This window comes from Procambarus clarkii, chromosome 60, assembly GCF_040958095.1.
Source record: "Procambarus clarkii isolate CNS0578487 chromosome 60, FALCON_Pclarkii_2.0, whole genome shotgun sequence".
Classification (NCBI taxonomy): domain Eukaryota; kingdom Metazoa; phylum Arthropoda; class Malacostraca; order Decapoda; family Cambaridae; genus Procambarus; species Procambarus clarkii.
The window spans coordinates 8,634,244-8,659,829 of NC_091209.1; the positions used below are offsets into that span (position 1 = coordinate 8,634,244).

Here is a 25,586-nt window from a genome sequence, read left to right on the forward strand (position 1 = left end):
TATACCTTGCCCCTCAATGTTCCCTGTATGTGTGTATACCTTGTCCCTCTATGTTCCGTGTATGTGTGTATACCTTGTCCTGAATGTTCCCTGTATATGCACTCCCCCCCCCCCCCTCCCCCTTCCTCTCCGTTACCTGTGGTGTGACCTCAGCTCCTATGAAACACACAACGTTACCTCAAAGTTGTAACAACACTATTCCGACGTCACAATAAGAAATGTTGTGGTAACGCCTTGTCCTCATTGGTAGCTTAGAACCCTGGCTTAGAACCCTGGCTTAGAACCCTGGCTTAGAACCCTGGCTTAGAACCACTATGTAATCCACTTGGAAAAATCCTCATGGAACAGGAGGCGTCTTTTGACAAGCCGCAGGCTTCATGTCCCCGTCGCTCACCCTTGGGTGAATTCGGGTATATATATAGTATAGTGGCTGGGTGCCAGGCGTTCATAGAGCTGCGTCTGGTAATTGATGACTGACGCAGAATACATTCAGCTTTTCTAAGAATACAATTATCTCTTCTAAGAATACAATTATCTCTTCTAAGAATACAATTATCTCTTCTAAGAATACAATTATCTCTTCTAAGGAGATGAAGAGATTGTTATGAGGAGAGCTGAGGGAGAGGCCTGAGTGTCTGGGGCGAAGGAACTCACACTGGGAAAGTTTTGTCTAGTACACTATATTATATATTTTTCCTAGTATAATATACTTTGTTAGCATAATATAATTTGCTAGTATATTATATTTTCCTAGTATAATATACTTTGTTAGCATAATATAATTTGCTAATATATTGTATTTTCCTAGTATAATATACTTTGGTTGTAAAATATATTAAAGTTATTAGTATGACAATATATAGTAGGAGCAACTTAGGCAAGACAAAGGTAGACTGCTCTTGGCATATATTATGAAGCAAACAGCTGGTAAACCCTAACAACACAAGATGACAAATGATTCAAACACCAAAATAATGAAAAATAATCGTGTTTGTTTACACGCAGATCGCGTGACGCAAGAATGTGATCGCGTGACGCAAGAATGTGATCGCGTGACGCAAGAATGTGATCGCGTGACGCAATGATGTAACGACGTGATGCAACAATGTGATCCCTGAAATGTATTCCTCAAAATGCAAAAGGAAAAGGAAAAACCTGTAGTGTTGCAGAGAGTGTTGAAAGCACGTCAAGGCATACGTTTGTACCCTGCTTCCCCGTCAGCAAACAGGAAATAGGTGAGTTTTCCTAGAGGTGGTGTGTGCTCTCAGCACCACTCCTCTGCACCAGCGAGGCCGTGCCGGGTGTGTGTGTGTGTGTGTCTGGGGCCGACAGCAGTCGCTATATACACGTGTTATCATGGCTGCCACAACCACAAGTGAGATAGCCGGCACCATGAGCAGTCCGCGACGTTGCAGCGTCAACCCGCTGGCGGAGTTACTGATCTTGTGTGTGTTTGGGACTGTGCCGGCGCTGGTGGTGCTGGTGGTGCTCTTCCACTCCCCCGGGTCTTCCGTCAGGGGCTTCTCCCTCCTGGTGGTGGTGTCTGTCATCGGCGCCTGCGTCTCGCTCCTCCTGGCCCACTACCGCCTCGTGTCTCGACGCCCACAGGTCAGTGTCTTCAACACCCTGGCTCATCTTACACCTTATAACGGATCAAGGGTGACACCTTGCCACTGTTGGCGGTGTTCTTCAGTGGACAAAATGTAGGTAGGCAACAACAGGGAAAGTTAAACTAGATGAACCAGTCAAACTAGTCACCTGCCACACGATTTTCTTTTGTTTTCGAAGATTCATCTTTTGTTATGTTTAAGTTGAAGTCGGTCGCTCACCAGTGACCAGTGTTCGTCAGCAATAAGACAGTGTTCCAGCTTTAGCAACATATGCGGTTATGTTGATCATTTTTGACACAAGTTAATAGACGAAGGAAATATTTCCAACTTGACCGACGCTGGCAAGAGCGGCTTGAAACGTTTGTTTAAAACTTTGCAGCTTGAACTTAAGACAAGTTTTTCCTAATAATGTGACGGCAGAATCTAAGTGAGTAACACTTGCTAATATAAGCGATCTAGCAATGTTGGGAATAAGGTACGAACTGACCATATGGCTCCGTCACGGGACGTACCAGGAGCCTCACTGTTCCTGCCGCGCCTCATATGGCAACACACACACCACACATGAGCCAGGGTAATATATGGCAACACTCACACACACCTTTCAGAGACAGTACGCATGACTCGTGGCAGGATATGGCACACCTGCCAGCAGCAGCACGCATGACGGAAAAATATGGCAACATATCTTATCAGCAGCACGTATCATTCATGGCAATATGGCAACACTCACACCTGTCAGCAGCTGCGCTCATGACTCGTGGTAATATATATGGCAACACTCACACCTGTCAGCGGAGAGACTACCTTGTAAATGTGCCGGAGGAAGAGGTACACAGGGAGAGGGAAGTTAAGGGAGCCGGTCGGCCGAGCGGACACCACGCTGGACTTGTGATCCTGTGGTCCCGGGTTCGATCCCAGGCGCCGGCGAGAAACAATGGGCAGAGTTTCTTTCACCCTATGCCCCTGTTACCTAGCAGTAAAATAGGTACCTGGGTGTTAGTCAGCTGTCACGGGCTGCTTCCTGGGGGTGGAGGCCTGGTCGAGGACCGGGCCGCGGGGACACTAAAGCCCCGAAATCATCTCAAGATAACCTCAAGATGTCAAGATAACACAGGTAAACTTGAGTGGTTTTTGCTAATTCCAATTAAATGCTGGTAGATACTAGTAGCATAGTTGGCTTCGTCCTCGAAATCACAATCGGGGACCCTTGGTTCGATTCTCGGTTAGGACAGAAATGTTTAGGCATGTCTCCTTTCACCTGACGCCACTATTCACCTAGCAGTAAACAGTTAGTCAAGTGTTGTGAAGTTGTATGTTAGGGGGGGTCAGACCCCCACCTTGGGGAGGGGGGGGGGCGCGATACAAGTATATAGATGCAGGCTTCTTGTCCCCGGCAAAACCAATTAAATATATATCTACGAAGAGGCAAGTACATCAGTGTATCTAATTGCTTAGATAAATAATTACAATTTTTGTTATTTTAATTGAAATTGAAATAAGTTTATTGTGGTAAAATACACACAAAGGGATGAGGTAGCTCAAGCTATTCTCACCCCGTTCAGTACAACGTGTTAGTACATACACAGACACACATCACAAACAATAAACCTGTTACCAAACATTCTGAGAGATAAACATGTACATTTCCTGTTATTTTAATAAACTTAGGAGAAGGTCTTACTGTATTATGGCAGGAAACTACAGCTGTTGTCTAAGTCGGCCATATTGGTGACAGATTGTATAATAAATTAGTGAATTAATTGCCCCTCAGTGTTTTGTCATGCTCTCAAGAAACGTTCTCTTGTGAAGCTATTATGGCATTATTTAATTGATCCATTCAGCACTATTACCACTAATGGTTCCCATTGTCGGGGACAGGCAGCCTGGTAGACATAATGGGGTCCCGCAAGGCCAGTTACTGACCTTCCACAAGAAGGGAAGGGAATTATCAGGGGAAAAGCACCAAATCATTACGACTATATAGCACTGGGAAGGGGTCAGGATAAGGATTTGGGATGGGACGGGGGGAAGGAATGGTATCCAACCACTTGGACGGTCGGGGATTGAACGCCGACCTGCATGAAGCGAGACCGTCGCTCTACCGTCCAGCCCAAGTAGCTTACCCCCTTCCACAAGAGCGTCCCCATATAATGCCAACACGGCCCCCAGAGGCACCCGTGCCGCCTCTTGCCTGCCTTAATCTTCACCTATGGACCCAGCGGCACACATAAACAGGGTGTCATCGGCAGCATATGAGACGCTGGCAAACGTTACAGCGTCGTTTAGAAAGTTGAATCAGGACTCTTTCAAGGCAAATATCACAACCTTTGTTAGACCAACACTGGAATATGCAGCACCGGCCTGGACCCCTCACCTTGTGAAGCATAAAATCAAAAAATATAAAAAGGTTTTCCACAAGATTAATGCCACAGTTAAGATGATTAATACACAAGTATAGGCTGGAGGAACTAGATCTCACGGCCCTAGAGGGCACATGTGACAATGAGGATATGTTAACAACATACACGATACTGAGGGGACAAGATGGACAAGGACAGCCTCCCTAAATAGAACCAAAGAAATCTAAGGAAATGCTGTTCCCAGCACGGGGGAGGGGGGGGAGGGGGGAGGAGGGGGGAGGAGGGGGGGAGGGAGGGGAGGGGGGGGGGAGGGGGGACGGGTCAACAAGTGGAATGCACTGAAAGAGTAAGTTGTGGAAGCCACCTCCATCCACAGCTTTAAGGCCAGATTCGACAAAGAATTCGAACGACAGAATAGTTATATTATATGGCAACAAGAAGGCTGGTAGGTGGGACACAAGAGCTACACCTCACTCCCCGTAGTCACTGATAGGTAAGTACCTACTTACTGCTAGGTGGACAGAGACATCAGGTGTACGAAGACATGTCAGCTCATAACCAACTGGACCCGGGTTCCACTCCTCGACAGAGCGAGACGTTTGGGCACGTTTCCTTATACCCGATGCCCCTGTTCACCCAGCTGTAAACTGGTACTTAGGAGTTAGGCAACTGTTGTGGGTGGCGCCCTGAGGAAGATCAATCAGGGATTTGTGGAAACTCAAAAAGCCACAAATCCTTTTAGTCTCCAACAATGATAAAGTATTTATCCTTGTGTGATAAACTCAACTGCAGCCTTGACCAGTTATTGCTCGCTTCCTAATTTAATTGTTTTAATTATGCCCCGAGGGGCGAGTTTATTGGGCAGCGTCACTCATCCTGTGAGTGGACACACCGCCATAGTGACAGTATTGGGCAGCGCCACTCATCCTGTGAGTGGACACACCGCCATAGTGACAGTATTGGGCAGCGCCACTCATCCTGTGAGTGGACACACCGCCATAGTGACAGTATTGGGCAGCGTCACTCATCCTGTGAGTGGACACACCGCCATAGTGACAGTATTGGGCAGCGCCACTCATCCTGTGAGTGGACACACCGTCATAGTGACAGTATTGGGCAGCGCCACTCATCCTGTGAGTGAACACACCGCCATAGCAGCATGTACAACACTCCCCAATAGGAAGAAAACCCGCTGGGTTGTTCATCCTGTCACTTGTACCCAGACACAGCTGGGACTTGCTTAACTGTCTCAAGTGAACAGCTCCTCAAACAAGATGATTAACATTTGTCAACCCTTAAAATCTTACGTTATCTTGCGGCTGCAAAATATGGGAAATCTTTTTAATAACAGTATCAATATTTGCCAAATGTTATTGTCCCAACTCAAACAATGTGGAGTTTATTATTCCACACATATTGGTAACGTCTGTCAGGTGTTGACATTGTCGTATATGGCGGAGCTTGACTTCCTGTGATCTGATCAATGCAAGACATGAGACTTTACTCAAACCCTTGATGTAAACTGTAAGAAAACGATCATAACAATACCATGACAAGTTATATTGCAGTTATGTTATTATGATGTTAAAGAAAATGGCATGTTCGAACATAATGATTGTTTTACATGCAACTAAATGTTGGAGGAAATTTGTCAATTGTTATAATTACAATTGTGAATCTGTATTATGTGAAATTTGGTGATGATGACAGATGGTGTTGTTGATAAAGTCATGAGTTTGTATGATGAATAAGTTAAGGGAACAAGGGGGCACTCTCTGGCACTATGTTAATACCAAACAAGAGACACTCAATGGCACTATGTTGAATGGAAAAAAGGAGATGTATGGCCCTGTGTTGACGGAGCAAGGGACACTATGACCATTGTCCCCTTGACCAAACATATATACAAAACGTGCCATCAACTTCATATGCTGGAGGTACGTTATGGGTAAGCTGGAGGTGGTGGTGTCTGTGGTGTCGTGATGGTGTTTTACCAATGTTTGTGATAAGGAAGGCTGGCCAGTGATCACATGTTATGAGTCATTATGTCTCAAGTGAGATGGTCTGTCCTGTCGGTCCAGCACATGTTATAGCGATTCGAGTGGCGTCAGTTATCCTTGGGATCGGTATTCCACTCAGCATGCCATGATATCATCCCACTCAACATGCCATGATATGCCACTCAACATGCCATGATATCATCCCACTCAACATGCCATGATATCATCCCACTCAACATGCCATGATATACCACTCAACATGCCATGATATCATCCCACTCAACATGCCATGATATGCCACTCAACATGCCATGATATCATTCCACTCAACATGCCATGATATCATCCCACTCAACATGCCATGATATACCACTCAACATGCCATGATATCATCCCACTCAACATGCCATGATATACCACTCAACATGCCATGATATCATTCCACTCAACATGCCATGATATCATCCCACTCAACATGCCATGATATACCACTCAACATGCCATGATATCATCCCACTCAACATGCCATGATATGCCACTCAGCATGCCATGATATACCACTCAACATGCCATGATATCATCCCACTCAACATGCCATGATATACCACTCAACATGCCATGATATGCCACTCAACATGCCATGATATCATCCCACTCAACATGCCATGATATGCCACTCAGCATGCCATGATATACCACTCAGCATGCCATGATATCATCCCACTCAACATGCCATGATATACCACTCAACATGCCATGATATGCCACTCAACATGCCATGATATCATCCCACTCAACATGCCATGATATGCCACTCAGCATGCCATGATATACCACTCAACATGCCATGATATCATCCCACTCAACATGCCATGATATACCACTCAACATGCCATGATATCATCCCACTCAACATGCCATGATATACCACTCAGCATGCCATGATATACCACTCAACATGCCATGATATCATCCCACTCAGCATGCCATGATATACCACTCAACATGCCATGATATCATCCCACTCAGCATGCCATGATATTCCACTCAACATGCCATGATATCATCCCACTCAGCATGCCATGATATACCACTCAGCATGCCATGATATACCACTCAGCATGCCATGATATCATCCCACTCAGCATGCCATGATATACCACTCAACATGCCATGATATCATCCCACTCAGCATGCCATGATATACCACTCAACATGCCATGATATGCCACTCAGCATGCCATGATATACCACTCAGCATGCCATGATATCATCCCACTCAACATGCCATGATATGCCACTCAGCATGCCATGATATCATCCCACTCAGCATGCCATGATATACCACTCAACATGCCATGATATCATCCCACTCAGCATGCCATGATATGCCACTCAGCATGCCATGATATACCACTCAGCATGCCATGATATCATCCCACTCAACATGCCATGATATCATCCCACTCAACATGCCATGATATGCCACTCAGCATGCCATGATATACCACTCAACATGCCATGATATCATCCCACTCAGCATGCCATGATATACCACTCAACATGCCATGATATCATCCCACTCAGCATGCCATGATATACCACTCAACATGCCATGATATCATCCCACTCAACATGCCATGATATGCCACTCAGCATGCCATGATATACCACTCAACATGCCATGATATCATCCCACTCAGCATGCCATGATATACCACTCAACATGCCATGATATCATCCCACTCAGCATGCCATGATATACCACTCAACATGCCATGATATACCACTCAGCATGCCATGATATGCCACTCAGCATGCCATGATATACCACTCAACATGCCATGATATACCACTCAGCATGCCATGATATACCACTCAGCATGCCATGATATGCCACTCAGCATGCCATGATATACCACTCAACATGCCATGATATGCCACTCAGCATGCCATGATATACCACTCAACATGCCATGATATCATCCCACTCAACATGTCATGATATGCCACTCAACATGCCATGATATGCCACTCAGCATGCCATGATATACCACTCAGCATGCCATGATATACCACTCAACATGCCATGATATACCACTCAACATGCCATGATATGCCACTCAACATGCCATGATATCATCCCACTCAACATGCCATGATATGCCACTCAACATGCCATGATATCATCCCACTCAACATGCCATGATATGCCACTCAACATGCCATGATATCATTCCACTCAACATGCCATGATATCATCCCACTCAACATGCCATGATATACCACTCAACATGCCATGATATCATCCCACTCAACATGCCATGATATACCACTCAACATGCCATGATATCATTCCACTCAACATGCCATGATATCATCCCACTCAACATGCCATGATATACCACTCAACATGCCATGATATCATCCCACTCAACATGCCATGATATGCCACTCAGCATGCCATGATATACCACTCAACATGCCATGATATCATCCCACTCAACATGCCATGATATACCACTCAACATGCCATGATATGCCACTCAACATGCCATGATATCATCCCACTCAACATGCCATGATATGCCACTCAGCATGCCATGATATACCACTCAGCATGCCATGATATCATCCCACTCAACATGCCATGATATACCACTCAACATGCCATGATATGCCACTCAACATGCCATGATATCATCCCACTCAACATGCCATGATATGCCACTCAGCATGCCATGATATACCACTCAACATGCCATGATATCATCCCACTCAACATGCCATGATATACCACTCAACATGCCATGATATCATCCCACTCAACATGCCATGATATACCACTCAGCATGCCATGATATACCACTCAACATGCCATGATATCATCCCACTCAGCATGCCATGATATACCACTCAACATGCCATGATATCATCCCACTCAGCATGCCATGATATACCACTCAACATGCCATGATATCATCCCACTCAGCATGCCATGATATACCACTCAGCATGCCATGATATACCACTCAGCATGCCATGATATCATCCCACTCAGCATGCCATGATATACCACTCAACATGCCATGATATCATCCCACTCAGCATGCCATGATATACCACTCAACATGCCATGATATGCCACTCAGCATGCCATGATATACCACTCAGCATGCCATGATATCATCCCACTCAACATGCCATGATATGCCACTCAGCATGCCATGATATCATCCCACTCAGCATGCCATGATATACCCCTCAACATGCCATGATATCATCCCACTCAGCATGCCATGATATGCCACTCAGCATGCCATGATATACCACTCAGCATGCCATGATATCATCCCACTCAACATGCCATGATATCATCCCACTCAACATGCCATGATATGCCACTCAGCATGCCATGATATACCACTCAACATGCCATGATATCATCCCACTCAGCATGCCATGATATACCACTCAACATGCCATGATATCATCCCACTCAGCATGCCATGATATACCACTCAACATGCCATGATATCATCCCACTCAACATGCCATGATATGCCACTCAGCATGCCATGATATACCACTCAACATGCCATGATATCATCCCACTCAGCATGCCATGATATACCACTCAACATGCCATGATATCATCCCACTCAGCATGCCATGATATACCACTCAACATGCCATGATATACCACTCAGCATGCCATGATATGCCACTCAGCATGCCATGATATACCACTCAACATGCCATGATATACCACTCAGCATGCCATGATATACCACTCAGCATGCCATGATATGCCACTCAGCATGCCATGATATACCACTCAACATGCCATGATATGCCACTCAGCATGCCATGATATACCACTCAACATGCCATGATATCATCCCACTCAACATGTCATGATATGCCACTCAACATGCCATGATATGCCACTCAGCATGCCATGATATACCACTCAGCATGCCATGATATACCACTCAACATGCCATGATATACCACTCAACATGCCATGATATGCCACTCAACATGCCATGATATCATCCCACTCAACATGCCATGATATGCCACTCAACATGCCATGATATCATCCCACTCAACATGCCATGATATGCCACTCAGCATGCCATGATATACCACTCAACATGCCATGATATGCCACTCAACATGCCATGATATCATCCCACTCAACATGCCATGATATGCCACTCAGCATGCCATGATATGCCACTCAACATGCCATGATATGCCACTCAACATGCCATGATATCATCCCACTCAACATGCCATGATATGCCACTCAACATGCCATGATATGCCACTCAACATGCCATGATATCATCCCACTCAACATGCCATGATATGCCACTCAGCATGCCATGATATACCACTCAACATGCCATGATATCATCCCACTCAGCATGCCATGATATACCACTCAACATGCCATGATATGCCACTCAGCATGCCATGATATACCACTCAGCATACCATGATATCATCCCACTCAACATGCCATGATATGCCACTCAACATGCCATGATATGCCACTCAGCATGCCATGATATACCACTCAGCATACCATGATATCATCCCACTCAACATGCTATGATATGCCACTCAACATGCCATGATATGCCACTCAGCATGCCATGATATACCACTCAGCATACCATGATATCATCCCACTCAACATGCCATGATATGCCACTCAACATGCCATGATATGCCACTCAACATGCCATGATATGCCACTCAACATGCCATGATATACCACTCAGCATGCCATGATATACCACTCAGCATGCCATGATATCATGCAACTCAGGAAGCTGTCGATTTTCAGCGTTGTTTTCTTTACTGAGCGTATACCTGGCTCCTGCCTCGGTGCTTGCAGACGCACGCACACATCTGCACAGTCTTGTCCCCGACTTACAGCTTTCTTAAAAGTTTGAACACCACCTTACATGTTTTCTCAAGAACACGATCCTGTGTTCTTTGTATCCCCCGAGCTCTTAATTATTGCTGGGTGTATAGGTGGGGGTAGATGGGTGAACTGGCACCCTACAGGGGTGGTGGGTGTAGGTGGCGGGTGTAGGTGGTGGGTGTAGGTGGTGGGTGTAGGTAATGGGTGTAGGTGGTGGGTGTAGGTGGAGGGTGTAGGTAGTGGGTGTAGGTAGTGGGTGTAGGTGGAGGGTGTAGGTGATGGGTGTAGGTGATGGGTGGAGGTGGAGGGTGTAGGTGGTGGGTGTAGGTGGTGGGTGCAGGTGGAGGGTGTAGGTGGTGGGTGTAGGTGGGGGGTGTAGGTGGTGGGTATAGGTAATGGGTGTAGGTGGTGGGTGTAGGTGGAGGGTGTAGGTAGTGGGTGTAGGTAGTGGGTGTAGGTGGAGGGTGTAGGTGATGGGTGTAGGTGATGGGTGGAGGTGGAGGGTGTAGGTGGAGGGTGTAGGTGGTGGGTGCAGGTGGAGGGTGTAGGTGGTGGGTGTAGGTGGGGGGTGTGGGTGGTGGGTGCAGGTGGTGGGTGTAGGTGGTGGGTGTAGGTGGTGGGTGTAGGTGGGAGGGTAGCGGGTGTGGCTGGTGTCGTGGGTCTAAGCTGAGGGATCCTAACAGCGTACAATAACGTGACTGAAGAGATCACGACCAAACCGCACTTCAGTAAATAAAGAAACTATCACGTTTCGGTCCGTCCTGGACCATTACCAAGGCTTATAATGGTCCAAGATGGACCGAAACGTCGCAGATTCTTCACTGTCTAATGTGTGGTTTTGCCCATCAATGGAGGCTAAGTAACCTATTCCACAATAATGTTATATTTAAAACCGTTGTGTGTACTGTAGACGACCAGGCGGGTGGACAGGACACTCCGGGGGAGAAGAAATAACATCATGAACAAAGAGTAAATATCTCGTTGTTCTGAACGACGCGAGAACCTTGGCTGTGTGCTTTGTTAACCTTGCACTCTCTTAGTTAGGTAAGGAATGAGTGCGTGGAATGTTTACCGTGCCCAGTGTTAGGTAAGGAATGAGTGCGTGGAATGTTTACCGTGCCCAGTGTTAGGTAGGGAATGAGTGCATGGAATGTTTACCGTGCCCAGTGTTAGGTAAGGAATGAGTGCGTTGAATGTTTACCGTGCCCAGTGTTAGGTAAGGAATGAGTGCGTGGCATGTTTACCGTGCCCAGTGTTAGGTAAGGAATGAGTGCATGGCATGTTTACCGTGCCCAGTGTTAGGTAAGGAATGAGTGCATGGCATGTTTACCGTGCCCAGTGTTAGGTAAGGAATGAGTGCATGGCATGCTTACCGTGCCCAGTGTTAGGTAAGGAATGAGTGCATGGCATGTTTACCGTGCCCAGTGTTAGGTAAGGAATGAGTGCATGGCATGTTTACCGTGCCCAGTGTTAGGTAAGGAATGAGTGCGTGCCCCAGCCCGCCTGAGGCCAGCGTGTGCCCACGGGCATGAAGGCCACCACAACACGTCAGTGTAGCTGAGAGAGCCAGACGATGCGGTGTTTGGAGTGCCTGGTTGTCTCCTGTGTGGCCATTGGCCCGTCGATGGCACTCTTGGCCCTCCTCTTCTACAACCACAAGGTCGACCCCAATACCTTCTTCATCGTGCTCTGCATCACCGCCTTGTGCTGCTGCTTCACCTGCCTCTGGCACCGCTGGTGGCGCCGACGGGGCTCCTACCTTCAACACGCCCTTCAGGTTAGCTCCTGTCTACGCCTCAGGCGAGGTGGGCTTCATGACCGGGACCTGAACACCTTACTGGAAACTGCAGCGAAATACTCGTGTCGTACTTTGATGTGCACGCACGCACGCACGCACGCACACACAGGCTACCAGCCTGTGGGCTACCAGGCCCTATGGGCCCTGGTAGCCTGGTATGGGGCATTGTAGCCTGGTGGATAGCGCGCAGGACTCGTAATTCTGTGGCGCGGGTTTGATTCCCGCACCATGCAGAAACAAATGGGCAAAGTTTCTTTCACCCTGAATGCCCCTGTTACCTAGCAGTAAATAGGTACCTGGGAGTTAGTCAGCTGTCACGGGCTGCTTCCTGGGGTGTGTGTGTGGGGGGGGGGGTGGAAAAAAATAGTAGTTAGTAAAGAGATGATTGACAGTTGAGAGGCGGGCCGAAAGAGCAAAGCTCAACCCCCGCAAACACAACTAGGTGAATACACACACACACACACACACACACACACACACACACACACACACACACACACACACACACACACACACACACACACACACACAGCCTACACACACACACACACAGCCTACCTGTAACGATTCGACAACACACACACACACACACACACACACACACACAGCCACACACACACACACACAGCCTACCTGTAACGATTCGAGAAAGAGACCTGGGAGTGGATGTGACACCTAATCTAACTCCTGAGGCACATATAAATAGGATAACGACAGCAGCGTACTCTACACTGGCGAAAATTAGAACTTCATTCAGAAACCTAAATGAGGAAGCTTTTAGGGCGCTTTACACTGCCTACGTGAGACCCGTCTTAGAGTATGCCGCGCCATCATGGAGCCCCCACCTGAAGAAACACATAAAGAAACTGGAGAAGGTTCAGAGGTTTGCGACGAGGCTTGTCCCAGAGCTACGAGGGATGGGATATGAAGAGCGGCTGAAGGAACTGAACCTTACGACACTAGAGAAAAGAAGGGAGAGAGGAGATATGATAGGGACATATAAAATACTCAGGGGAATTGACAAAGTGGAAATAGATCAAATGTTCACACGTAATAATAACAAAACGAGGGGACATGGGTGGAAACTGGAAACTCAGATGAGTCACAGAGATGTTAGGAAGTTTTCTTTTAGCGTGAGAGTAGTAGAAAAATGGAATGCACTTGGGGAACAGGTTGTGGAAGCAAATACTATTCATACTTTTAAAACTAGGTATGATAGGGAAATGGGACAGGAGTCATTGCTGTAAACAACCGATAGCTAGAAAGGCGGGATCCAAGAGTCAATGCTCGATCCTGCAAGCACATATAGGTGAGTACATATAGGTGAGTACACACACACACACACACACACACACAGTGCCAGTGTCCGGAATAACAGAACACCAGAAAGCAGGGAGAGATACCAGAGAACCAGGAATGAGTACGTCAGGGTGAGAAGAGAAGCAGAGAAAAATTTTGAAAATGATATAGCAAACAAAGCCAAGACCGAACCAAAGCTACTCCACAGTCACATCAGAAGGAAAACAACAGTGAAAGAACAGGTATTGAAACTTAGAACAGGCGAGGACAGGTATACAGAGAATGACAGAGAGGTGTGTGAGGAACTCAACAAGAGGTTCCAGGAGGTCTTCACAATAGAACAGGGTGAGGTCACTGTGCTAGGAGAAAGGGAGGTAAACCAGGCGGCCTTGGAGGAGTTCGAAATTACGAGAGAGGAGGTCAAGAGACACCTGCTGGATCTGGATGTTAGAAAGGCGGTTGGTCCAGATGGGATCTCACCATGGGTACTGAAAGAGTGTGCAGAGGCACTTTGCTTGCCACTCTCCATAGTGTATAGTAAATCACTAGAGACGGGAGACCTACCAGAAATATGGAAGACGGCGAATGTGGTCCCAATATACAAAAAGGGCGACAGACAAGAGGCACTGAACTACAGGCCAGTGTCCTTGACTTGTATACCATGCAAGGTGATGGAGAAGATCGTGAGAAAAAACCTGGTAACACATCTGGAGAGAAGGGACTTCGTGACAAATCGCCAACATGGATTCAGGGAGGGTAAATCTTGCCTTACAGGCTTGATAGAATTCTACGATCAGGTGACACAGATTAAGCAAGAAAGAGAGGGCTGGGCGGACTGCATTTTCTTGGATTGTCGGAAAGCCTTTGACACAGTACCGCATAAGAGGCTGGTACATAAGCTGGAGAGACAGGCAGGTGTAGCTGGTAAGGTGCTCCAGTGGATAAGGGAGTATCTAAGCAATAGGAAGCAGAGAGTTACGGTGAGGGGTGAGACCTCCGATTGGCGTGAAGTCACCAGTGGAGTCCCACAGGGCTCTGTACTCGGTCCTATCTTGTTTCTGATATATGTAAATGATCTCCCAGAGGGTATCGATTCATTTCTCTCAATGTTTGCGGACGATGCTAAAATTATGAGAAGGATTAAAACAGAAGAGGGCTGTTTGAGGCTTCAAGAAGACCTAGACAAGCTGAAGGAATGGTCGAACAAATGGTTGTTAGAGTTTAACCCAACCAAATGTAATGTAATGAAGATAGGTGTAGGGAGCAGGAGGCCAGATACAAGGTATCATCTGGGAGAGGAAATTCTTCAGGAGTCAGAGAAGGAAAAAGACTTGGGGGTTGATATCACGCCAGACCTGTCTCCTGCAGCACATATCAAGCGGATAACATCAGCGGCATATGCCAGGCTGGCCAACATACGAACGGCATTCAGAAACTTGTGTAAAGAATCATTCAGAACTTTGTATACCACATATGTCAGGCCAATCCTGGAGTATGCAGCCCCAGCATGGAGTCCATATCTAGTCAAGGATAAGACTAAACTGGAAAAGGTTCAAAGGTTTGCCACCAGACTAGTACCCGAGCTGAGAGGTATGAGCTACGAGGAGAGACTACGGGAATTAAACCTCACTTCGCTGGAAGACAGAAGAGTTAGGGGGGACATGATCACCACATTCAAGATTCTGAAGGGGATTGATAGGGTAGATAAAGACAGTCTATTTACCACAAGGGGAACACGCACAAGGGGACACAGGTGGAAACTGAGTGCCCAAATGAGCCACAGAGATATTAGAAAGAACTTTTTTAGTGTCAGAGTGGTTGACAAATGGAATGCATTAGGGGGTGATGTGGTGGAGGCTGACTCCATACACAGTTTCAAATGTAGATATGATAGAGCCCAATAGGCTCAGGAACCTGTACACCAGTTGATTGATAGTTGAGAGGCGGGACCAAAGAGCCAGAGCTCAACCCCCGCAAGCACAACTAGGTGAGTACAACTAGGTGAGTACACACACACACACACACACACACACACACACACACACACACACACACACACACACACACACACACACACACACGCGACAGTGTTGTACTAAACAATACGTTGTTTGGTGTATACAAAACACCTTGACAAAAGCACACACACTTGTGAAGACAATAACTTGCAGAGTTGTCCATGACGGTGTGGGTCATGTGTCGTAGGGTGTAGGCCATGTGTCGTAGGGCGTAGGTCATGTGTCGTAGGGTGTAGGTCATGTGTCGTAGGGCGTAGGTCATGTGTCGTAGGGCGTAGGTTATGTGTCGTAGGGTGTAGGTCATGTGTCGTTGGGTGTAGGTCATGTGTCGTAGGGTGTGGGTCATGTGTCGTAGGGTGTAGGTCATGTGTCGTAGGGTGTGGGTCAAGTGTCGTAGGGTGTGGGTCAAGTGTCGTAGGGTGTAGGTTATGTGTCGTAGGGTGTAGGTCATGTGTCGTAGGGTGTAGGTCATGTGTCGTAGGGTGTGGGTCAAGTGTCGTAGGGTGTGGGTCAAGTGTCGTAGGGTGTAGGTTATGTGTCGTAGGGTGTAGGTCATGTGTCGTAGGGTGTAGGTCATGTGTCGTAGGGTGTAGGTCAAGTGTCGTAGGGTGTGGGTCAAGTGTCGTAGGGTGTGGGTCAAGTGTCGTAGGGTGTAGGTTATGTGTCGTAGGGTGTAGGTCATGTGTCGTAGGGTGTAGGTCATGTGTCGTAGGGTGTAGGTCAAGTGTCGTAGGGTGTGGGTCAAGTGTCGTAGGGTGTAGGTCAAGTGTCGTAGGGTGTAGGTTATCTCCTGACCTTCCTCACCAAGCTGCCCATGTTGATGTCTATCATATAATTATCCTCAAGGTTGCATAACACTGCCATTGTTACGTGCAAGCAAAGTGCATTGTTTTGTCTATTGAATATCTCTGTTTTAAGTAGAGGTTTTCGTTGAAGAAATACCTTATCTAACTCAGTGACGTCTGTGTCTTCTGTTAGACTACTGTGCTCTCTATAAGAAAAGTTAGCAGTGTTATCAAGCTGACAATTTTGTGTATATACATGTTGACCAGACCACACACTAGAAGGTGAAGGGACGACGACGTTTCGGTCCGTCCTGGACCATTCTCAAGTCGATAGTGAATGTGTTCTTGGGTCTCCCAATCGACTTGAGAATGGTCCAGGACGGGCCGAAACGTCGTCGTCCCTTCACCTTCTAGTGTGTGGTCTGGTCAACATACTTCAGCCACGTTATTGTGACTCATCGCCTCCATGTGTATATATATACATATTGTGTTGATTATTTTGTTGTTTAGGGCAGCTATCCCCGTGCCAAGTGCTGTTGCACAGGAGTGAATGGCCTCAAGGATACGAAGGCATTGTTCTCAGCGCTTATACCCGTCGAGCCTTACCACAGCCATGAATGGAGCAAGCGGCGGGTAGAGCACTGGTGAACAATGACCACAGTTACCACAAGATCAACACCACTATAACACCACACTTGGACCGCTGTAACACTTGGACTGCTGTAACACTTGCACCGCTGTAACACTTGCACCGCTGTAACACTTGGACCGCTGTAACACTTGGACCGCTGTAACACTTGGACCGCTGTAACACTTGGACCGCTGTAACACTTGCACCGCTGTAACACTTGCACCGCTGTAACACTTGCACCGCTGTAACACTTGCACCGCTGTAACACTTGCACCGCTGTAACACTTGCACCGCTGTAACACTTGCACCGCTGTAACACTTGCACCGCTGTAACACTTGGACCGCTGTAACACTTGGACCGCTGTAACACTTGCACCGCTGTAACACTTGGACCGCTGTAACACTTGCACCGCTGTAACACTTGCACCGCTGTAACACTTGCACCGCTGTAACACTTGCACCGCTGTAACACTTGCACCGCTGCTACCATCTTGACACAAGAACACAAACCACAACATCGCCACTACAACTATAGAACACATCCAACCATGTACAGGGAATACAAGAAAGAGGAAAGAGTAATGAAGGAAATGATCCATAAAGGAGGACAAAGCTCAACCCTTAACCAAAACACAGACTCCATCTTATACTATAACACAAAGATGACCACCGACCTTACCTAACCTTCTTAGTATGTTAAGATAAGCATGTTATTGCTTCTTATTTACAATTATTACTTAACCTATCAACGGTATAGGTTAAGTAATAATTGTAATTAAGAAGCAATAAGATGCTTATCTTAACATACTAAGAAGGTTAGGTTAGGTCGGTGTTTTCTATGAAGCTTTTCAAGGTAAACTACAATATTTATAATCAATTAGTATGTCACATATGCACTTATTAAATAAGCCAATATTGACTGTAAGCAAGTGCGAGAACGGGTTGTATATATGTACACCTGCCCCCAACGAAGGATGTAACCTTTAATCTATGTACATAGGTATGACGTCGACCAAGCTAACGAGGCATTTAACCTGTCATCTTCTATCAGGTGCCCCCCCCCCCCCCCCCTACAAATCACATGATACAAGCCCATGACTTTCTCTTAACAAGAGAAATGCTGAATTAAAACACTTGCATATTAGACAAAACCCAAGATGTAAGAAGATTATAAATTCTTGAAGGTCTATGCATAAAAGTAGAACAACCCACCATAAACATGCACATTAAAGAATTATTCACTCTTCCCACACCATGAGAGTGAGAACAACACCAGAATGTAAACATGCCAGTGACGACGTTACTGACCAAAACACAATTCCCACTACAGTTACCCGAGCTACAATTATCCTATCACCTCACTTTTCCTTGTGTGTTCACTTTACCTCTATTCTTTTTCTTAGTCTTTTCTCCTGAGATAGTTATGTCAGGAGAGGTCAGTTACCTGACCTCTCAGTGTTATATATCATGTGATCCCTCATGGCTCCTCACTTGAGAATGAACCATGTAGGTTCCAAGCATGTCCAATTATAAAGGTACAATACATTAGTGATCTTACTCAAATCGTTTTTAATTGATGAATTAAAAATGTATCCAAATTGTACAAATTATTATTAATGTTAATATTGTATGGATTTGTAATTTGTATTAAAGCAGAGTCAATAATGTTTCTGTTGAAGATGATTTTTCAGGTAGTTATTGAAGAAGATCTCTCCCTATTAATTTGGTGAGAATTTTCAGACAACTGAATGAATAGAGCATTAGATAACTGAACATATTTTACAGATTTTTTTTATGCTGCGAAATTCGAGATTTCAAAACTTTTTTGATGTTTGACCTATATAGAATTTATTACAATCTTTACAAGGTATTTTGTAAATGACAGAGTTATCTCTATGATGGGTGTTTCTAACTAAACAGCCATCGTAGTTAAAACATTTTCATTCACAGATCAAGTTTGTGGTTAGTATCAGATGTATACCAAGTTATTTGTTTACCAAAAACTCCGTCTTTGTTCCATATAATAATGTTTTCTCGTTCCGGTAGAGTGAGGAGGACCTTGAGAGCGGTGGCGCAGATGCCAGCACTGGTGAGGCTGATTCTCCGCCCAAGTACGACTCAGTAATGGCCAAACCTCCTCCCTACGACCAACTCTACACTGGAGACCAGACCGGGAACGACTCCACACATGACATCCTTCTGGATCACGACCTAGGCGCCAGTCTAACGACAGGAGGAGAGAAGCCAGACGCCAGTCCTCCGTCATACTCTGAGGTCACCAAGACTGGTGCTTCCCAGTCACTTGACCAGTCAGCGCACCAGTGAGCCTGGCCTCTCATCGCGTCAATCAGCGAGCCAATGACAATGCCAGCATTGGCACTGGAAGGCTGTGTCGTCAGCGACTGACACTGAGGATGTCGTTAGTGGTTGGCACTGAGGCCGTGTCATCAGCGACTGACACCGAGCGCCTGCGTCGTCAGCGACTGACACTGCTGCTGAAGGTGATTGCTGTCAGGACAATTTTGCTCAGGAATGCTTTGAAAGCGGAAGAAGCTGTATTAACTCTGCACAGTAGGAAAACAGGAACCTACGTGTATGACCAAGCAGCCTATTGTTGTCATACAACAGCCACTTTGTATCATTAGGACGGCACTTTTGTATGATTATTGTCATCAGGACACGTGACATATTATACAAATAAGTCATACATTTTGTGCTGTGTGACACATAATATATCACAACAGTCATGAATCATTGCTTGTATGATACACAGAATACACACAAGTCATGTATAATAAGCAGAATATTATACAAAAGTTATGTATTATGCCATATATATAATAGGCAGAATATTACACAATAGCCATATATTATGGCATGTATAATAGGCAAGATATTCCCCACAAGTCATGTATTATGACATGTATAATAGGCAGAATATTACACAAAAAGCCATACATAATAGGCAGAATATTACACAAAAAGCCATACATAATAGGCAGAATATTACACAAAAAGCCATACATAATAGGCAGAATATTACACAAAATCCATGTATTATGCCTCATATAATACACAACATATGAAAATGCTTTAATAAAGCTGAAATTCTCACAAGGAGGTGACCGAAATAATATGGTAATGGTACTTGTATTTATATGACCCAATACGAACCATTCTGACACGAGGATGGTTGTCCACTGAACCAAAGATTAATATGTTTGCTATAATTTATTTTTCTGAGTATAATTGAAAGGTATTTTAACGTTTAGTTATACTTCATTATACAAGAGAGTGATTAGGGGTTGTATATATAATGAGGGAACAATGACACACACACACACACACACACACACACACACACACACACACACACACACACACACACACACACACACACACAAGGTCGTCGGGAGTCATTGTATTCTGTTTCTTACAATTGTAAAAACTTAGTCATTGTATTCTGTTTCTTACAATTGTAAAAACTTAGTCATTGTATTCTGTTTCTTACAACTGTAAAAACTTACAATTAGAAATACAGGGCCCACGAGATGATTCATTCCTACATGTTTTGTACCATAGGAAGACATGTTCCATAGAAGAATATGGGTATACAGTCAATAGGAACAGACATACTCTCTATTCAAGCATATGATATACTGTCAAAAGCTGTCAAGTTGCAGATAATTGCAAGACGTAAAGTAAGTGTATGTTTGTTAATCCTGCATAACTTGGGAGTGTTGTAATAAATAACTTAATTCAGACTTGTTGTTTTAGTTGGAAGGTCGTTGAGCCACACCAAGCTTCCTGTGATATGTGTGAAAGATGTTGAGGTGAATGTAACCTAACGTCAAGTCCTGTTACATGTGCTCCAGTTGCTTCTAACTCACTGGACTTGTTTGATCCAGATCTTGAGCTAACATTACTAGGCACAGCGAGTTTGATGAAGTATTCTGAAAGGCATCTGGGGTATAGTTCATCCTCAATGGGCCCGCCTGTCACTGTTTCTGATGATATCACTCACCTAAAAAGTCAGTAGTGATATCATTATCAGTGAAGGTGGTCATCCTGCCACCTAGTCGAAGGTAAAGTTATTAAGCAATGTGGCAACTTGTATAGATGTGAACTATGGGACCTACCAAAATGCCGATAGTGACAGGATATACAACCCAGCGGGTTTTCTTCCTATTGGGGAGTGTTGTACATGCTGCTATGGCGGTATGTCCACTCACAGGATGAGTGGCGCTGCCCAATACTGTCACTATGGCGGTGTGTCCACTCACAGGATGAGTGGCGCTGCCCAATACTGTCACTATGGCGGTGTGTCCACTCACAAGATGAGTGGCGCTGCCCAATACTGTCACTATGGCGGTGTGTCCACTCACAGGATGAGTGGCGCTGCCCAATACTGTCACTATGGCGGTGTGTCCACTCACAGGATGAGTAGCGCTGCCCAATACTGTCACTATGGCGGTGTGTCCACTCACAAGATGAGTGGCGCTACCCAATAAACTCGCCCCTCAGGGCAAAATTTACAAAATTTAAATTGACAAACTTAATTGTGAGTGGAGGACATGTTCGAGACGTGTGTTGTAGGTGTATCCTCGCACTCACTCCTCCTCCCGCCTGGCCTCATGCCCACACCCACACTTGAACACACAATTCACAAACCAATGACACCCGTTTGTCTGGAGTTAATGACCCGTCCAGCGAACACAATCACTTCTCGTTCAGACACTCGCTTATTAATCCCAGCTCTTGAAATCAAGCCGAGGTCTTGAGTCAGCTTGAGTCAGGACTCAAACTTTTCACACAGTTTCGCGGCCCAAAGAAACAAATCAGTGTGATAAATATATATGTTTTATCTGGATCTTTTGTGGTAGTGAGTATGAGGTGGTTCATAACAGAAGAGTAATGTGACAACAACAATGATATCATGTTGACCTTCCACTCCAAAATGTTATGTAAGACAAAAAAAAGTCAAAATATTTAATTTCGACATGGAAAAAACTCATACTTAATTGCAGATGATAAAAATAGGCTATTAACTTTTTGTTATTAATTATATTTACTGAAATTATAAAACTGTTTACTTGAAAAGAAAATTTGCCCAGTTTTGTGGCATACAAAAATAAAAATAAATACAGTTTGAGAAAGAAATTTAGTAAAACAAATCAAATACATGTAAAGTAACGGGTCTAACAATAATATATTCACTGTACCTTTCTACACAAGTTCACAGTAAACATCAGAGAATTAAAAAAAAAAAATAACCCGTATTAACTTTTCCTGACTATTTTGCATGCAAGAGATCCGGGCACAGAACGACAAGCAGCAGGACATATTTTCAAGAAAAAGTAACTCATACTGTATTACACTCAGAAATCACAATAGCGTGATGCTATCAAATGAACCGAGGGATGCTCTCGGACGTAGGTTCGAACCCTCGTCACGGCCCTTGTGGATTTGTTCATTTAACTCATACTATATATACTCTGTGGGGTGGCAACTGACGCCTTCAGTCGCAACCAAGAAATCGTGAAGATTTGCACAAGAAGATTAATACGAACGTCGGAACTGCTTTTGCAATGTCTATACATTGCTGAACTGCATTTCAAGCTTGAGGAGTCAATTATCAAAATGGACTTCAAATGCTCATGAGATAAATTTGGACTTGACTTACTTCATTCTTGAAAATGTTTGTCCATATATATACGAAAATAAAGGAAAAGATTATCATTAAAATTTTAGCAAATTTTGATATAAATTGTTACAAGGCAAATACAATTATTTCACTGATATTGTATTGTAGTTAATATTGTAGTTAACACGACTATTGAAGGTCAATGTTTTTTCAGTGTTAGGGTGAGTTTGCTAGTAGTCAGCCCTCTATTTGTTTGTTAATGCAGTGTTGACTGAGTGACACACACTAAGGGATTTATTAATTGAGAAAATGAAGGTTTTTACATCGCCAAATTACCAGTGATTATTCCCCAAGTTAGTGGAGAGATGATATAAGGTTTAGTGGTGGTGGTTACTAGCGTGCAGGAGTCTATACAGATGAGGAAGCTAGACACTTGTGGGTTATCAGGCTGCCACAGGTCAGTATTAACATATCTTATAATTAGTTGATGTTTTTAGTGTCTTACTTAATATTAAATTTCTGAGGTTTGAGTTAAAATCAATTATACTGTCGTTGTCTTTAGTCTTCCCTGGTCACGTGACACTCAAGTTTGGAGAACTCTTGGTGTCTTTTACTGTGATGTGTTGCGTTTCTGCCCGAAACGTTGCGCGTACTAGTGGCTTTACAAGAGTGCAACTACTGTACCATGCTATGTATTCTCACAAACCCAATGTACCTTCTTGTATATAAATAAATAAATAAACAAATAAATAAATAAATACTCTTTACTCATGCTGAGTACATCATTAATGAGCGTCTTTACTCATGCCGAGTACATCATTAATGAGCGTCTTTACTGATACTCATTTACTCAAAGGAACTGGTCGGCCGAGCGGACAGTACACTGGACTTGTGATCCTATGGTCACGGGATCGATCCCGGGCGCCAGCGAGAAACGATGGGCAGAGTTTCTTTCACCCTATGCCCCTGTTACCTAGCAGTAAAATAGGTACCTGGGTGTTAGTCAGCTGTCACGGGCTGCTCCCTGGGGGTGGAGGCCTGGTCAAGGACCGGGCCGCCGGGGACAATAAAAACAAAGCCCCGAAATCAACTCAAGATAACCTCAAGATGCTGAGTACATCATTATTGAGCGTCTTTATGTCCTCAGTTTCATACCATTTCCTTGTTTCTTTAGTGACTTAAGGCTCTGAAACAGCGTTAACTTGGTTATTAAGGTCACCAACAAACTAATTGATGTCTTCATGGATTTGGTGTTCAATGAACCAATCACTTATAGTGTTAATAAAGTGAGGCTTCAGGTCACCTCTGAGGAACAGACCCTATTAATCTGTGTTTCTTTAGCTGTTACATGTGTTTCCCTTGCTCATGTTGACGGCGTCAAACAGCGCTCAGTGCACATGTGTGTACCGGTATCCCTGTCCCGGGCGTGTAGAACCAGTGTGGCATCTAATGTTCCGGCTTCTGAGGTGAATTGGTCGTCTGTCACCAAGGACTCACTTGCTCCAACATAGTGACGGTTGGTTAGCGTCACAAGGTATATAGGAGCTTGGTGTTGAGGTCCCCGACCAACAGGGCGGCTTCCTCATTACCAAATTTAGGTAATGTGTCGCGGTCATCCATAATTTGAGTAGGAGTAATGTTACGTAACGTAATGAGACCCTGTTTTCCTGCGTCACCAGGAAGGGCAAGCCTCTGATAACCTCTCAACCTGTGATAACCTCTCACCCTGTGATAACCTCTCACCCTGTGATAACCTCTCACCCTGTGATAACCTCTCAACCTGTGATAACCTCTCAACCTGTGATAACCTCTCACCCTGTGATAACCTCTCACCCTGTGATAACCTCTCACCCTGTGATAACCTCTCAACCTGTGATAACCTCTCAACCTGTGATAACCTCTCACCCTGTGATAACCTCTCAACCTGTGATAACCTCTCAACCTGTGATAACCTCTCAACCTGTGATAACCTCTCAACCTGTGATAACCTCTCACCCTGTGATAACCTCTCACCCTGTGATAACCTCTCACCCTGTGATAACCTCTCAACCTGTGATAACCTCTCACCCTGTGATAACCTCTCAACCTGTGATAACCTCTCAACCTGTGATAACCTCTCAACCTGTGATAACCTCTCACCCTGTGATAACCTCTCACCCTGTGATAACCTCTCACCCTGTGATAACCTCTCACCCTGTGATAACCTCTCACCCTGTGATAACCTCTCACCCTGTGATAACCTCTCACCCTGTGATAACCTCTCACCCTGTGATAACCTCTCAACCTGTGATAACCTCTCAACCTGTGATAACCTCTCACCCTGTGATAACCTCTCAACCTGTGATAACCTCTCACCCTGTGATAACCTCTCACCCTGTGATAACCTCTCAACCTGTGATAACCTCTCAACCTGTGATAACCTCTCAACCTGTGATAACCTCTCAACCTGTGATAACCTCTCAACCTGTGATAACCTCTCAACCTGTGATAACCTCT

At 45.1% G+C, this 25,586-nt stretch overlaps 1 protein-coding gene across 3 annotated transcripts; it reads left to right on the plus strand.

The window, feature by feature from the left end:
- Nucleotides 1-1,266: 1,266 nt before the first annotated feature.
- Nucleotides 1,267-21,210, plus strand: LOC123766920 (uncharacterized). 3 transcript variants are annotated; one of them, XR_011223322.1, is made up of 3 exons: nucleotides 1,267-1,608; nucleotides 19,493-20,378; nucleotides 20,445-21,210. XR_011223322.1 is itself a non-coding variant. In XM_045756409.2 (2 exons), the coding sequence occupies exons 1-2, from the start codon at nucleotides 1,357-1,359 to the stop codon at nucleotides 19,769-19,771; spliced, it is 531 nt and encodes a 176-aa protein (XP_045612365.1). In that variant the 5' UTR covers nucleotides 1,267-1,356; the 3' UTR covers nucleotides 19,772-21,210. The 3 variants fall into 3 exon arrangements, 2 of the variants coding, with proteins under 2 accessions (XP_045612365.1, XP_069163545.1); XM_045756409.2 differs by having other exon boundaries at nucleotides 19,493-21,210; XM_069307444.1 differs by lacking the exon at nucleotides 1,267-1,608 and adding an exon at nucleotides 11,598-12,692 and having other exon boundaries at nucleotides 19,493-21,210.
- Nucleotides 21,211-25,586: the final 4,376 nt, after the last annotated feature.